Source organism: Triticum aestivum, chromosome 1D, assembly GCF_018294505.1.
Source record: "Triticum aestivum cultivar Chinese Spring chromosome 1D, IWGSC CS RefSeq v2.1, whole genome shotgun sequence".
In the NCBI taxonomy this organism is placed as follows: Eukaryota; Viridiplantae; Streptophyta; class Magnoliopsida; order Poales; family Poaceae; genus Triticum; species Triticum aestivum.
The window spans coordinates 42,839,736-42,856,379 of record NC_057796.1 but is presented as its reverse complement, the minus strand read 5'-3'; the positions used below and the strand labels follow the sequence as shown (position 1 = coordinate 42,856,379).

Below are 16,644 nucleotides of genomic sequence, written 5' to 3'. Positions count from 1 at the left end.
ATAGTATCATTCACCTCAGTGGGCATGACTCTGGTGCGGAAAAATTCCTTAGACAGAAGCGACGATACCTTCCTGTAGGGTCCCCCGGTACGCTGAAAAAATCTCGCCGGAAAACCATTCGGTCCGAGCGCCTTTAATGGCCTATTTTAAATAATGCGTCAGAAATTTATTTTTCTATGAACTCACTACAAAGTTTTTTTCCTCGAATACGCATAGCATGCGTATCTTGCATTATATATAGAGAAAAAGGGTACAAGAACCCTCCATCGAGGGTGTTACAACACAACCACACCACCGTACACTATCCTTGGTCTACGTCTCGCCCATTACCCACATGTGTATTCGCCCAAAGAATCGCTCCATGTCGGACCTTATGAGGCCTGCCGTCCTCCAAGCTCTACCTTCCGCAAGAAGCCTACCGAGTAGTTTAGTAAGTGATGGTGACTCCCCCTCGAACACGATCTCATTGCGGTGCTTCCACAATTCCCAAAGCGCAAGGATGATGATGGCTCGCAAATCCTTTTCCGGCATGCCCTCAATGCCCTTGTTCAGTAGCCATTCAGGGAGTGTGTCGTCCTGCGCTGGTGTCCACTCCGGCTTAGTCAAAGCCATGCCCTGCAACCAAAATGCCATGGAGAAAGCACACTGTAACATGATGTGATTCATCGTTTCGCCCTCTTGGTCGCACAGTGGGCATGCGTCCTGGTGCGGCAGCCCCCTCCTAGCCAAGCGGTTCGAGGTCCAACATCGGTTGCGGACTGCGAGCCATAGGAAGAAACTGCACTGTAGGGGGTCCCGGCTTTTCCAGGTTACTGCCGCCGGCGGAGCTACTTCCCTGCCCATGAACTTGGCGGCGTATGCCGAACGGGCAGAGTAGATCCCGTCTCTCTCCCACGCCCATGTGATCTCGTCAGGCACTTCATCCTGGAGTTGCACCGCTTCAACTCTCACCCATAGCTCCATAAATTCCACAAGCGTCGGCCCGTCCATGTCCGGACCAATATTATGTGCCCATGTTCCGCTCGCCACGGCCTCGTTCACATGCACTACAAAGTTTTTCATTTGTCTCCACTGAGACCAGCGGTTCAATCAAGTTCACACATGTTTTAATGGGAAGTATTCTCAAGAAAAGATAAAAATATATGGAAGTAATCTATAAATGGAGAAGAATACTATGAATTAAAGTGTGAAAAGCGAAGAAGAACAAAAAGAAGAAGACATGGGCTTATTTTGTCCACCAGAAAGTAGGATACACCTATGTGCGTGGACGTGTGCAACGTGCGAACTACTTGGCATGACCTTCTGCAACGCGCGCTGTCATGTTCCTCTCTCCTCAAGCTGTGAACTAGCATGATCTATTTTTCCAAAGTAACTATTGTATATTCATTTATGTTTAATTATCCCGCGTGTGTGCCACACGAAAGGTCTAACTTGTTTTCTGGAGTAAATTATACAAGAGCAATTCCACGCGGAGTCGCTGTATATATGTACATAATTATATATATTGTTCAATTTGTTCTTGGTTGCTTGCACGGTATGGAGTTGCACTCACTCCCTCATCATGCATGATTGATCGATTCGGCACGGCACGTTCGGCTTCGGCATATATATCGATCGGTCGGTTCGCCCGTCGTGGTCTGACCGACGTGATGGGTCGTATGGATCGTCATGAGTCGCTGCAGCTTGATGAAGTTAATGTGTGACCATCGTCCCGGCGACTAGTCCATCATCATGAAACTAATCTGTGTGGCCTGCTGCCACCTTTATCGGCAGGAGATCCGGGAGAAAAATGAAGAGGGCGTGCGTTCAACCTAAATATATTACTTCCTTCGTCACACAATATAAGAGCGTTTTTAATACTAGCAGTCGTTTTTTCGCCTGACATCGAACACGACAAGTAGGGCCCGCATTGCCGCAGTCACGTTTTGCAAACCCTTCTGGAGCTGCGTCCAAAAGAACAAAAAATACTCTCCTCGAGCTGAGAAGCAACGAATAAGGGGTTAATCAATACGCACTACTCCTCAGTACAATAGGGTAGTACGGCGTAGACGTTGAGAAATATAGATGTTTAAGCTGGCGGGAGCGGCCAGATTGTCCTTAGTTGAATAGAGCATCTCCACTCCCCAACCCCGACCGGCAGCGGCAGGCAGGCCCCCGTCGTCTCTCCCACGGCGCCACCCACGACCACGTCCATATAAACGCGTGCCACGCACGAGAAAACCCAAATTAACCAACGCGCCCGCGCCCACCAACCAGACCAAACCAAACCAGCCAGCAGCTCCGGGAAGCAAGAACCAACAAGGCCGACGATGCGGCAGCAGGAGGACCGGGCGCTCCTCCCGACGGCGGCGGCCGCCGGCCCGGACGCCGCCGCGGCGTCCGGGCCGTCGGGCCGGCTGCGGACGGCGGGGCTGGTGGCGGCGTGGTACGCGTCCAACATCGGGGTGCTGCTGCTCAACAAGTACCTCCTCTCCGTCTACGGCTTCCGGTACCCGGTCTTCCTCACCGCCTGCCACATGTCCGCCTCCGCGCTCCTCTCCTCCGTCTTCGCCGCCGCCACCACCTCCTCGTCCGCCTCCCGCCGGCCGCTCTCGCGCGGGCAGGCGGCCAGGGTGGCCGTGCTGGGCGCCGTCTTCTGCGGCTCCGTCGTCGCCGGCAACGTCTCGCTGCGCTACCTCCCCGTGTCCTTCAACCAGGCCGTCGGCGCCACCACGCCCTTCTTCACCGCGCTCATCGCCTACGCCGTCGCGGGCCGCCGCGAGGCCCGCGCCACCTACGCCGCCCTCCTCCCCGTCGTCGCCGGCGTCGTCATCGCCACCGGGGTAACTAAAATAAACTAAACTAGATCGAGCAGCAAAATCTGAATATGGATCTTTGAATTAATCTAGCTCAAATGCCAAGTCTTGATGTGCTCGCGCGCCGACATTGATTGTTTGCTTCCATTCAGGGCGAGCCGAGCTTCCATCTGTTCGGGTTCATCATGTGCGTGGGCGCGACGGCGGGGAGGGCGCTCAAGACCGTGCTGCAGGGGATCCTGCTCTCCTCAGAAGAGTAATAATCATCATACTTCATTCATCACGTTGACCTATACTGAATGATACATTTGCTGAAAATGGGGCCTCGGATTTGATGGCGTGCAGGGAGAAGCTCAACTCCATGGACCTGCTCCGGTACATGGCGCCGGTGGCCGTGGTGCTGCTGGTGCCGGCGACGCTGACGATGGAGCCCGACGCGCTCGGGGCGGCGGCGGCGCTCGCCAGGGAGGACCCCAGCTTCGTCTGGTTGCTGCTCGGCAACTCCTCGCTGGCCTACCTGGTGAACCTGACCAACTTCCTGGTCACCAAGCACACCAGCCCGCTCACCCTCCAGGTTCGTCCTGCCAACCATGGTGCTCTGCTCATTGACTGAACTTTTCAGATGAACACACACACGGGTTACCGACTTACCGGTGATGCTCATGCGCCTTGTGCTTGGTCGTTGCAGGTCCTCGGGAACGCGAAAGGGGCGGTCGCCGTCGTGGTCTCCATCCTGATATTCAAGAACCCGGTGACCGTCATGGGGATGCTGGGCTACGGGGTGACCATCGCCGGCGTGGTTCTGTACGGCGAGGCCAAGAAGAGGAGCAAGTGAGCTGCGCCGCCGTGGGGAACAGGCCTCCAGAAGATATGCTGACTGTCACATTGACCTTCCGCCGGAGCTCCCATGTGTTGATCCAAGTTCCGGCAGAGTCCTGATGGTGGCCCGATGAAGACGACCAACCCATTTGTATATTTATTCTTGCTCCAGGTGCAATCTGGGCTCCTCAAGTGTAGGACTTGGTGATGTTAAATTATCACAAGCCGTTAGATCAGATGCATTCATGCTTGTAAATTGGTGTGTAGGCTGCACTACTACTCCCTCCGTTCCTAAATATAAGTCTTTTTAGACATTTCAAATGGAATACAACATACGGATGTATGTAGACATATTTTAGAGTGTAGATTCATTCATTTTGCTCCGTATGTAGTCACTTGTTGGAATCTCTAGAAAGACTTATATTTGGGAACGGAGGGGGTACATTACAAGTGACGATTGATCAATACTATTGCTAGTCACAGATATAAGACACCCTGATGAAACATGCTATGCCTGTTAATACTCAGTAGGAATACTACAAACAGTAACTGAGAGCGAAATCATATTTATACGCTTTTACTCGCAAATCTGCAATTGACATAACAGGATCAAGTGCTTTGGGGACAACAGAATACCACAGTTTTCCACCATGTCCTGCGTTTTTTACTACACTCGTAGCACTCACTCTTTGAACAGCTAAAAGGAAACAAAAGAAAATGTAGGACAGCCTTTTGTACTAACTTCAGCTGTGGTTGCCTTCTGGATAACAAGGATGTAATCATAAATCAACCAGCAGCATACGATTCCAAAACTCAGTTCCTCTGGCAGAACAAGGCACCTAGTCGGTGACATCGCCAAGAGAAATGGAGGAGAGCTTCTGCGCCAATAGGGTCAATGGAGTCGCGTCCCCATTAGATTGTCCTTGAGAAATGGAGGGCGCCTTCTGGGTCAATGGAGTCGCCTCCCCATTAGCTTGTCCTTGAGAAATGGAGGACAGCTTCTGGGCCAATGGAGTCGCCTCCCCATTAGCTTGTCCTAGAGAAATGGAGGACAGCTTCTGGCTCAAGAGTGTCATTGGAGTCATCTCCCCTATAGCCTGCGCATTTGTATGTGAGGCCAGAATGCTTCCCTTTACAGGAGTCATATGCTCTTCAGGCTGGATATTTTGATGCGGAGCCAGAATGTTCTCCTTTAGTGGACTCGAATAACCACCAGGCTGGACGTTCTCTTTTGCGGTATCCATGGCTGGAATGTTCTCCTTTGCAATATCCATGGCTGCCAACACTGGGCCCGCCTGGGGCGTGCAAGCTTCATGCTCAATCACCTCCACTGGTTCTACTTCCACTTTTGCAACTCCAAGAGGCAGTGAAGATGATACCTCAGTTTGAGAAGAAGTGTTATCCTCGCAAGGTGCTGCTGTAGCTTCTGATTGTTGCTGACCAGAGGTACCTGATGACAGCTCAACAGTTGATGAACTGATATCGCCATTTGCCTGGACATTCTGATTTAAAGCTGCAATGCCCTCCTCTGCTATGTCCATGGCGACCAATTGGCCAGTCTCCAGCATGTATGCTTCATGCTCCGACACCTTCGATGTTTCTACTTCATGGTCAGTCACCTCCAGTGGGTCTACTTCCATTTTTGCAACTCCAAGTGGCAGAGAAGGTGATACCTTGATTTGTGAAGGACTGCTCTCCTCGCAAGGTGCTGCTGTAGTTTCTGATGCTTGCTGACCAGAGGTACATGATGACAGCTCAACTGTTGATGATTCTACTTCACCATTAGCCTGGACATTCTCATGCAAAGCTGGAATGCCCTCCTCATCTGTAATGTCCATAGCGACCAACAGACCAGTCTCCTGCATGTGTGCTTCATGCTCCGACACCTTTGATGATTCTACTTCACCATTAACCTGGACATTCTCATGCAAAGCTGGAAAGCCCTCCTCTGCAATCTCCATGGCGAGCAACAAGCCAGTCTCATTCACGTGTGCTTCAAGCTCAGACACCTTTGATGATTCTACTTCACCATTGGCCTGGACATTCTGATGCAGAGCTGGAATGCCCTCCTCTGCACTGTCCATGGCGACTACCAATGGACCAGTCTCCTGCATGTGGGCGAGCAACAAGCCAGTCTCATTCACGTGTGCTTCAAGCTCTGACACCTTTGGTGTTTCTATTTCAGTTTGAGCAGCTCTAATTAAAGGCATTGAAGGCCCCTTTGTTCCAAAAAAGTCATGCTCCGCCACCTTTGCTGGTTCTACTTCAGTCTGTGCAACTCTGGGAGACAGTATAGGCAATACCTCAGTTTGAGAAGCTTCATGTTCTGCCACCTTCAATGGGTCTACTTCAGCTTGTGCAACTCTGATGGGCAGCGAAGCCGATGCCTTAGTTTGAGAAGCGTCATGCTCTGTCACCTCTGATGGTTTTACTTCAGTTTGTGCAACTCTGAGAGGCAGTGGAGTTGATGCCTTGTCTTGAGAAGCTTCAGGCTCGGTCACCTTTGATTGTTTTACTCCAGTTTGTGCAACTCTGAGAGGCAGTGGAGTTGATACCTTAGCTTGAGAAGCTTCAGGCTCTGTCACCTTTGATGGTTTTACTTCAGTTTGTGCAACTTTGAGAGGCAGTGAAGGCGGCGCCTTGGTTTGAGAAGGTGCTGCTGCCCTAGATTTTGGCTCTTCTTGCTCAAAGGTAAGAGCTGCAGGGATTGTCTTCGGAGTAGAAGGAATCCAAGAGTTCTGTGTGGCCAACGGTGAAAACAGAACCTTCGTGGGTTGCAGTTGTGCCCGTGCACCGGCTTTTTGTTCAACAGATTTCTCCTGAAGACATAACAGAACCAAGAGTGTTAGAACAAATAAAGAGCATTGGCATCATTACAAGAAAGAAAGCATACAATTCACTTACGGCATCAAAATATCCAATCTTGGGTGTAGGCCTTCGTAGACCAGATGGTTTAAAACCATTTCCTTGGGTTGATGTGTCGACATTAGATTTCACATTATCAGCAAATGCTCCTGAAGCCTGTCCTTCTGTAACAATACCAGGCCTCCGTAGTGTGGTTGGAGGGTGGTCATTGCTCTTTCTGGTGGAAGGGGACAATGAAGATGACCTTGTACTATAGGTCTCAGATGTATGACTCGCTCTCCCTACAGTGGATGCTGTTGAAACCCCAGAAATCACAGAACTCATGCTGTCCACGGAGCTGCTAGGTGAAATGGTCGGTGATGCACCCTCGCCGTGACTCTTATTTCTTGATGCCCTTGCTGGATCAACCTTGCTGATATCAGATCTTGATGATGAACGAATAGGGATCCTCTGGGCAGTCCTGTTCTTGCTGATTAGGGTCGGTGACTTTGTTTTCCCACCTGCCATGGGAGCACTACGCAAGGAAGGACTTGCTGCTGAGGACAAAGCACCAGATTTTGAGGTTGAGTTGTTCTTTGTCCCCCCACCAGGCCGAGATGGCACGCTGGCTGAACTGTTAGCAGACTTGGCAACTGCCTGCCTGTTGACTACACCTCCTGCAAGAGGGAAAAGGTGTATTATTAGGCTTGCAATCTATGTAACATTTATGGCAGACCAAATTTAGGTATGCTGATTCACACACCGGTGCTACTTCTTTTGTCTGAAATCCCAGAGGTGACAGCTGTGGTAGTCGGTGCTCTCATTGTAGCAACTCTTGGCAGAGCTCTGGGAGGTTTTGAGGATGGTTTTGCTTCTGCAGCTTTCGATACAGCCTTCGCAAGCAAAAAGAATAAACATGTAAGTTCAGATTAGTACTCAATGGGAACTTCAATTAAAACAAGCAATTAGCCAACTTTGTTCTCCGTAAAAGATAACAAATTATCTAACTGGAGTTTTTTTTATTAGTTCTATGCAATTCCAAAACAAGGTTTCACTGGACAAGACACGAGGTAATCTAATTGTCGGTAAATGCAAGAAACGGTTAGGCTCTCAAAAACAGATTCACAGGGGAAATAATTACTGATTACTGCAATTATAGATCCTGGTGTATGTAGCAAGCATCACGCAGAGCATAAACCTCTAGTTAGGTGTAGACAGCTAAACTACAGAAAGATCATGGATATTCTGGAATTGCAAGCATGTAACATACCACTCTTGCAGCTGCAGGCTCTTTCAGGGTGACTTGGGGCCTTTGTTTGCTACCACCAACAGAACCATTGCTTGTTGAAGCAGGGGGCCTTATCTGAGGCAGCATTAACAAGTATTGATTAGTAATGATTACAGACTGCAGAAAACTGGGTTCAAATCACTGAAGAATTGTGTCAACATACCTTGCTCTGAGTCTGAGGTATCCGATCAACTCCCTTTCTCGCTGGAAAGTAGCAACACAGCAATCATGTTAGTAAACAGCGGATGGTGCTCCCTGAAGTTACAGCAGCATAAGAAATTAGCATGTTGCATCAACTTCTGAGTTTGAGACATCTTACCTGTGACAGGAGGCGCCTTTGCTGTGGCCCTAGGGGTTTTTGAGCTAGCAGATGGGACAACTGGAGCTTTATCAGGTTTCCCAAGTGTCCTCTGAATCGAAGCACGGACATTGTCAAACAGCTCAGTCTCAAGGCTTTCCAGCACAAAGCTTTCACTTTCCAGCGAGGAGGTGGTGGACTCCATTGACCTCCTCATTTCCTCTGCTATTCCTGGCAGCAGCCTAGAACCCTGCGACTTGCGGAAAGTGCTGTTCACAATGCCCAATTCCTCAGTATCGAGAACACCTGCTCAGACCAGGAGGAAACGTTAGCTGCTATCAATCAACACATCAGGGTGACAGGTATAACAAAAGACAAGTACAGAGCTGGAAAGGGAAATGGTTAGAACTGCTGTATCTCTAATCAAAATGCACAGGTCTGATATAACAAAAGACAAGTACAGAGCTGGAAAGGGAAATGGTAAGAACTGTTGTATATCTACATCAAAATGCACAGGTGTGATATAACAAAAGACAAGTACAGAGCTGGAAAAGGACATGGTAATAACTGCTGTATATCTACATCAAAATGCACAGGCCTGATATAACAAAATACAAATACAGAGCTGGAAAGGGAAATGGTAAGAACTGTTGTATATCTACATCAAAATGCACAGGTGTGATATAACAAAATACAAGTAGAGAGCTGGAAAGGGAAATGGTAAGAACTGCTGTATATCTACATCAAAATGCACAGTTCTGATATAATAAAAGACAAGTAAAGAGCTGGAAAGGGAAATGGTAAGAACTGCTATCTATCTGCATCAAAATGCACAGGTACAGGCGACAGATTTTTTTTCAAAAAACGAAGGGGAATGTTAGGAGCTGGTAGGACTGGTAGCAATCCAGATCAGGAAACAATAGAGATTTGGCTGGTTTGTGGAGGCGACGCACAAACCTTCGCTGGTGAAGAAGGCTTTGTCCCAGGCGAGGCTCTTGCGGAGGTTGACGCCGCCCTTTGGCTTGGTCTTCTTCGGGGACTGCGCACGCTCCGGGCCCTGCTCCGCGGGATCCACGACCTGCCCGCCCGCCGCCACCGCCGGAGGAGGAGGAGATCCGACGGTGTTCCGCTCCGAAACGGCGGCCACCACCGAAACCCCTGCAAGAGAAAAACCGCGGCACGGCCCGTCAGATCGGAGGCACCAACCCACCCACGCGCAGATCCCCGCCGAAATGGAAGGAACGGGAACGGGAGACGGGAGACGGCGCGCTTGCTGACTCACTGACCTGGGGCGGCGCGGGGGGGCGGGTCGGGGTGCTGCGGCGGCGAGGCGAGGTCGAGGAGGAAGTCGTCCTCCTCGCCGGAGACGTCGATGAGGGAGAGCGCGTCCATCGCGGCGCGGGCGCAGGCGCAGGCGGAGGGGGGCGAAACCCTAGATCGCCGCGGATGGGGTGCGGGTGGGGGGGAGGAGGCGAGCTGCTAGAGAGACGTTGGGGGCTGAGATTTGGGTGAGGGGCGGGCGGCGAGGGGGGGTGGAAATGGAAATGGAAATGGATGGCGTGCGTATAAAAAAAAGTTGGGAGGGGGACGCGGAGTCGAGACGGGTGTGGAAGCGTTGCGCGTTCGGGAGCCTCGGGTGTGGCTGGCGGGTGGGTCCAGGCGTCGGTTTTGCGCCGGGGTTTCTTTCCGGATGGGGCTGGGGCGAGCACATGGGCGGGATGGTTTGAAATTTGGGAGGGGAGAGGAACGGAACGGTTGTGACGGGAAACGGTAACTGGCGAACGTTCACTTTCGCTGGAGAGAGCGCAGCCATGTTTTCTCTTTTTTTTGGGAAAAAAAGACATTACAATTAAGCTATGATGTGCAAAATATCGATCACAAAGAGTAAACTATAATAAGAAATAGCGATGCAAAATGGGCGTATCAACGTGCAGGTCCACAAGTGAGAAAATCTCATGACAAACCAAATATGGGTATAACGATCGAGCAACAACTGAAACCCATATAAAGTTAGCACAAAATTACATGTGGATGTTTGTTTTGTTTAATAGTCGCAATAACATTATGAGCACCATTGAAATTCCACAGTCGGCTAAGAAATGGTCAGATATCGCTAATGGTGGAGTTTGTTAAAATGAGGAGTTTTCAAAGGGTGAAGATAATATGTTGATCTTGTCACATTTTTTTTTTTGCAATGGTGCGGTTAACACTGCTCTAACAACTAGATGGAACCAAGTGCGTTGCCACCACACATTTAGACAAAATTAGATATTTTTAAATATTACGTACATATGAGTACATGAAGCAAAAAAATCAAAATGGAGAAATAATATTAATGGAACATCACACATCAACTAGGTTGGCGTACCAATAACTCATATGATCGATTAACGATCACTCAAATGTTAGGTAAATGTGACATCATGCGGATTGTCAGAAATACATTGCATTATGAGCATTAACAATATATACGTGTTTCTCATCCAATACATATGGGCCTCTAAGTCCGCCTCAAATTACTGAAATGACATGCTAACGTACATCTTTAAAACAGTGTCGTCCACCTGCATGTGAATGGGGTTAGGGAATGGAATGCATGAGCGAATACAAATTTCTCTTTGACTTGATTTTTTTTTTGAAACATCCCTTAGAGGCTTACACTTAATCATTTAATGTTGGTGTGGTACATGGTCTAAGACGAATGATTTACTTGCTCAGTGGCATAAGGCAAACCAAAATACCTAGATATCCATTAATAAAAAGAACAATCGAGATACTAAGGTACTGCCAAAATAATTAATGAAGATGTTTACTAGTTATGTACTACCAAGATATTAACACCACTAAATATGTGCATTGGCTATTCATGAAAAATGTCATGATTCCACACCACTCTTTGTCTTCTTTTGTTTAGTCAAATCGTTGCATATTTTGAAATAAAAGAAGTTGACCGAACGACCAATGAAACTTTTGTAAGGTGGAACGGTAAGCAGTTGTGTAAATGGACAACTTGCAGGATACTAGAGTATCTATTTCAATTTTTGTACAATAGCATGAGATCGGCCATGAGATGCATCTAGACATCTCACACAAAATAGCTGCTTATCAAAAGCTATGGAATTCAAACAACATAGATGAAAGTGCAACTAATCCCTGGGTGGTTTTGGTAATTCATAACAACATATAGCTCATTGAACTAATATCCTTTCAAGTTGATTATTTCAGAAAGTTCAATGACTGGCATGGCATGGACTAGAGATGTGGACCCCTCAAAATGCTAAGGACAAATATTGGCAAAAGCTCAAGACTCTTCATTTCTATTTTACTGATCCAAGATCACATTAAATCCATAGGAAAGCCAATACTATTAAAAGGGGATGGGGTGTTGCTTAATGGTCTACTTGCTCAAAATGCTTAGTGATATGCTCCAAAGCCCTCAACCATCTTCTCAATTCCAAATATGTCCAAAACCTAAAGTCAAACTCGGCCCCACCGATTTGATCCATCCGGCGCCACCGAGTTCAATTGACATAGCCATAGCCAGAAACCCTAATCAGTTCGGTCTCACCGAGATGGGACTGCAAACTTTCTGTTTCCCTTCGTAACGTTTCGATCTCACCGAAATGAGCGATCGATCCCACCGAGTTTGCAGTGCAAACTCTCTGTTTCTCTTTCGTAATGTTTCGGTCTCACCGAAAGGAGCGATCGGTCCCACCGAGTTTGCTTGACCAACTCTCTGTTTGCTTGTTACTAAAAGCGGTCTCACCGAGTTGAAGTGATCGGTCAAACCGAGATCAAGTTTTGCCCTAACCCTAGCTCATCGGTCCCACCGAGTTGATCATGTCGGTCCCACCAAAAATCCTAACGTTCACATTTTGAACTAAATCGGTCTCACCGAGTTCATATATTCGGTCTGACCGAGTTGGCTCTTTTGTGTGTAATGATTAGATTTTGTGTGGAAGCTATATATACCCCTCCACCCTCCTCTCCATCAGAGAGAGAGCCATCAAAACGTGCCTACACTTCCAACATTCATTTTTTGAGAGAGAACCACCTACTCATGTGTTGAGACCAAGACATTCCAATACAACCACAAGAATCTTGATCTCTAGCCTTCCCCAAGTTGCTTTCCACTCAAATCATCTTTTCACCATAGCCAAATCTGTGAGAGAGAGTTGAGTGTTGGGGAGACTATCATTTGAAGCACATGAGCAAGGAGTTCATCATCAACACACCATCTATTACCTTTTGGAGAGTGGTGTCTCCTAGATTGGTTAGGTGTCACTTGGGAGCCTCCGTCAAGATTGTGGAGTCGAACCAAGGAGTTTGTAAGGGCAAGGAGATCGCCTACTTTGTGAAGATCTACCCAAGTGAGGCAAGTCCTTCGTGGGCGATGACCATGGTGGGATAGACAAGGTTGCTTCTTCGTGGACCCTTCGTGGGTGGAGCCCTCCGTTACCCTTCGTGGGTTGAAGTCTCCATCAATGTGGATGTACGATAGCACCACCTATCGGAACCACGCCAAAAATCTATGTGTCTACATTGCGTTTGCCCTTCCAAGCCCTTTCCTTTACCTTCATATGCAATGATTTACATTCCGCTGCTATACTCTTAGACTTGCATGTGTAGGTTGATTGCTTGACTTGTGCTAAGTTACTAAAATCTGCCAAGACTTAAAATTGGGAAAAGGCTAGATTTTTATTTGGCCAAGTAGTCTAATCACCCCCCTCTAGACCTACTTTCGATCCTACAAATGGTATCAGAGCTTTGGTCTCCATTTTCCTTGATTTCCATAGCTTTGTTGATCATAGCCTTGGTTTCACAACCTAGGAGAGTATGGCGTTTAGCGAGGAAAATTACCACCGTAGAGGTCCTTACTTTGATGGTACTAATTTTGCTAGTTTGAAACATAAGATGAAAATGCATATTCTTGGACATAACCCCGCTGTTTGGGCTATTATGTGTATTGGCTTGCAAGGTGAATTCTTCGATGGAAGGGAACCAAATCGTGAAGCAACGGCGGAAGAATTGAAGATGCTGCAATATAATGCTCAAGCTTGCGATATCCTCTTCAACGGATTGTGCCCCGAAGAATTCAACAAAATCATCCGCCTTGAGAATGCAAAGGAAATTTGGGATACTTTGATTGATATGCACGAAGGTACCGACTCAGTTAAGGAATCCAAATTTGATGTGCTTCAAAGTCAACTTGACAAGTTCAAAATGAAGGATGGTGAAGGTGTCGCTGAAATGTACTCTAGGCTTGCTCTCATCACAAATGAGATTGCCGGCTTAGGAAGTGAAGAGATGACCGACATCATCAAGAAGATCCTAAGAGCCTTGGATGGAAAATATGATACCGTGTGCACATTGATCCAAATGATGCACAATTACAAAGATCTCAAGCCAACAGAAGTCATTGGTAGAATTGTTGCTCATGAGATGTCACTCAAGGATAAAGAAGAGCTTCACAATAAGTCTAGTGGTGCTTACAAAGCTTCATGTGATGCTCCTACATCATCAAGTGAGAAACAAGTCTTCAATGAAGAATTGAGCCTAATGGTGCAGAACTTCAACAAGTTCTACAAGAGTAGAAGCAAAGAGAGAAGTCACAAGTCAAGGTCCTACAATGACAAAAGATCTTCTAGTCGTGATCGCAATTGCTACAATTGTGGAAGACCCGGACACTACTCAAGTGAGTGTATGGCTCCCTACAAAATAAGAGAAGACTCACCTAAAAGAAGAAGCAAAAGAGAATAATCACCACCAAGAGAAAGAAGGAGTAGAGATGATCGTTACGAATGAAGATCCTCTCGCAGAAGCAAGGATTCGAAAAGGAAGGACAAGTCATCAAAGAGCTACACAAGACGAAGACATCAAGCTCATGTTGGTGAATGGGTATCCGGTTCCGACACCGACAACCACTCCGAGAGAAGCTATCACTCCGACTCTGAATATACTCAAGATGAAGGTGTTGCCGGTCTCGCACTTGTGTCATCCAACTCCTATGACATATTTGATTCACCAAATGAAGGGATTGGAAGATGCTTCATGGCTAAAGGCCCAAAGGTATCACACCCCGAGTATGTTGATTTCAATAGTGATGAAGATGATTTGCTAGGTGATGATGATTTACTTGTTGACAACTCTAGTGATGAAAACTATGATGAAATTGCTATTAATCATGCTAATCAAGATAAAACGAATGACGATGATAAGAAGGAGATTGAGCGTCTAACTAAAGAACTAAACACTCTTAAGTTAGCTCATGAAACTACTCTAGAGGATCATCGAGAGCTTTTAAAGACTCATGAGAAGCTACGCTTTGAAAAGCTCAATCTAGAGCAAGAGCATGGGTTCTTAAAAGCAATCAATGATATCTCAGTAAGAAAAGTTCTACTTACATTGCCAAGCATTTACTCTTGTCTACTTACATACCACAAGTAAAATCTAGCAACAAGAGTAAGAAAGATTCTTCTTCTAGTAGGAACAACAATCATGTTAAATCCAATATTGTTGCTTCTAGTAGTTCTCTTGATTCCACTAATGATTCTCTTAGCCAAGTTACACTTGAGCAAGCAAACAATTTATTGAAGATAACTATAGAGAAAGGTGTTTACAAGAGCCTTGCCGGAAGTAAGCAATTTGAGGAAATTGTACGTAAGCAAGGAACGCACCGGAAGAATTAAAGTGTTGGTTTTGAACGTGTAAGGGCATATTTATCCCTAAGATATTTTGGTGGTTGATGACAATGCTTTTGCGGACTAATTGTGTGCATTGAGTTTTTCAGAGATTCATCCTTTGGCACGAGACGATTCCCTCCCCTCGGAGTTTGAAGCGAAGACGGTGTAGTACTTTCAAATTAGTTTGGTGGACTAGTTTTGTAGGGATCACCATACTATCAAGAGGAGGTCCGCTTTGGAAAGGCTAGGGTGGAATCATCACGTACACTTCCTTTGCACACCCTCCGAGCCTTTCCGCTTCGTTGATGAGCTCGTTCCCCTCTCTTAGTGTGCCCTCTCTGGTCCCAGCGGTAGTACCGCGGGCCGGAGCGGTAGTACCACTTGGGTGCTACAAGCGGCAGTACCGCTCCACAGCGGTAGTACCGCTGTAGCTCCCAGCCGTAGTACCGTTGCGGCTTCGTGCTAATACCGCCTCGATTTGAGGGGTCTTTTTCCGTGTCGGGTTTTATGGTACTTGCCGCGGCAGTGGGGGGTAGTACCGCTCGAGTGCGGTAGTACCGCCCTGACCACCGCGGTAGTACCGCTCTGGGCCCAGCGGCAGTACCGCGAGAGGGAACGGTAGTACCGCTGGCCAAGCGGTAGTACCGCTCTCTGCGGGGCTGAAGTGGGGGGTAACGGTTGGATTGCTTCCCCCACTATAAAAGGGGGTCTTCTTCCCCAAAGTTGACTCACCTCTTCCCCCAAAAGCTCCATTGTTGCTCCAAGCTCCATTTTCGCCCGATCTCTCTCCCTAGCCAATCAAACTTGTTGATTTGCTCGGGATTGGTTGAGAAGGCCCCGATCTACACTTCCACCAAGAGAAATTTGATTCCCCCCACTTATCCCTAGCGGATCTTGTTACTCTTGGGTGTTTGAGCACCCTAGACGGTTGAGGTCACCGCGGAGCCATAGTCCATTGTGGTGAAGCTTTGTGGTGTCGTTGGGAGCCTCCAATTAAGTTGTGGAGATTGCCCCAACCTTGTTTGTAAAGGTCCGGTCGCCGCCTTCAAGGGCACCAATAGTGGAATCACGGCATCTCGCATTGTGTGAGGGCGTGAGGAGAATACGGTGGCCCTAGTGGCTTCTTGGGGAGCATTGTGCCTCCACACCGCTCCAACGGAGACGTACTTCCCCTCAAAAGGAAGGAACTTCGGTAACACATCCTCGTCTTCACCGGCTCCACTCTTGGTTATCTCGTCCCTTTACTTTCGCAAGCTTACTCGTGTTATATCTCTTATTTGCTTGCGTGCTTGTTGTCATTGCATCATATAGGTTGCTCACTTAGTTGCATATCTAGACAACCTATTTTGATGCAAAGTTTAATTTGGTAAAGAAAAGCTAAAAATTGTTAGTTGCCTATTCACCCCCCCCCCCTCTAGTCAACTATATCGATCCTTTCAATTGGTATCAGAGCCTCGTCTCTTTATTAAGGACTTTACCGTCCAAAGAGTATGGTTGACGTCGTAGACGGTGTGGAGGAGCACTCCGGTGTGAATCCGGTCTCGTCTACGGGAGATGGGGGAACCGCGGTCTCTCGTGAGGAATTCAATGTGGCGTTGGACACATTGAAAACCTCCATGACGACCGAGGTCGAAAGCATGTTTAATAAATTCTTAGAAGGGCTTAAACTTTCCACCGCACCGTTGAAAGTGGGTGATCCCGCTAAAAAGGTGACGGATGCTACCTCCGACAAGGGGGAAGCTACTAGCGAGAAAGCTCCTTCTTCTAGTGGTAAAAATGGGACCGGCATCTTTGCCCATGTGGAACCTCCACCTGTCTATGGTGGACCGCTCCCTTCCACTCATTTGAATCATGCCGGCCCGGCCCCTAAGATTGAGAAGAATGTAGATTTTGATTCTTGGGTCTATCGTTTTAAGC

The 16,644-nt window shown here is 47.7% G+C and overlaps 2 protein-coding genes across 2 annotated transcripts; one reads left to right on the top strand and one right to left on the bottom strand.

The window, feature by feature from the left end:
- The first annotated feature begins 2,266 nt into the window (after positions 1–2,266).
- Positions 2,267–3,965, top strand: LOC123180177 (probable sugar phosphate/phosphate translocator At3g11320). Its single transcript, XM_044592145.1, has 4 exons — positions 2,267–2,822; positions 2,948–3,051; positions 3,141–3,369; positions 3,484–3,965. The coding sequence occupies exons 1-4, from the start codon at positions 2,310–2,312 to the stop codon at positions 3,628–3,630; spliced, it is 993 nt and encodes a 330-aa protein (XP_044448080.1). The 5' UTR covers positions 2,267–2,309; the 3' UTR covers positions 3,631–3,965.
- Positions 3,966–4,110: 145 nt separating this feature from the next.
- On the bottom strand, positions 4,111–9,584 carry LOC123180176 (proteoglycan 4). Its single transcript, XM_044592144.1, has 8 exons — positions 9,331–9,584; positions 9,002–9,202; positions 8,066–8,350; positions 7,910–7,950; positions 7,729–7,821; positions 7,222–7,351; positions 6,519–7,135; positions 4,111–6,433 (listed from the first exon to the last, which is right to left on the bottom strand). Exons 1-8 carry the CDS (start codon positions 9,434–9,436, stop codon positions 4,454–4,456), a joined length of 3,453 nt encoding a protein of 1,150 aa, XP_044448079.1. The 5' UTR covers positions 9,437–9,584; the 3' UTR covers positions 4,111–4,453.
- Positions 9,585–16,644: the final 7,060 nt, after the last annotated feature.

What these genes read in the sequence shown, in the direction of transcription:
- LOC123180177 (XM_044592145.1), top strand. Translation starts at nt 2,310, where the DNA reads ATGCGGCAGCAGGAGGACCGGGCGCTCCTCCCGACGGCGGCGGCCGCC. An exon ending in ATCCTGCTCTCCTCAGAAGA is followed by an intron (nt 3,052 to 3,140) that starts GTAATAATCATC and finishes GATGGCGTGCAG; the next exon opens with GGAGAAGCTCAACTCCATGG. An exon ending in CCAGCCCGCTCACCCTCCAG is followed by an intron (nt 3,370 to 3,483) that starts GTTCGTCCTGCC and finishes TGGTCGTTGCAG; the next exon opens with GTCCTCGGGAACGCGAAAGG.
- LOC123180176 (XM_044592144.1), bottom strand. Translation starts at nt 9,436, where the DNA reads ATGGACGCGCTCTCCCTCATCGACGTCTCCGGCGAGGAGGACGACTTC. An exon ending in GCCCCCCCGCGCCGCCCCAG is followed by an intron (nt 9,203 to 9,330) that starts GTCAGTGAGTCA and finishes TTTCTCTTGCAG; the next exon opens with GGGTTTCGGTGGTGGCCGCC. An exon ending in AGATTGGATATTTTGATGCC is followed by an intron (nt 6,434 to 6,518) that starts GTAAGTGAATTG and finishes TTATGTCTTCAG; the next exon opens with GAGAAATCTGTTGAACAAAA.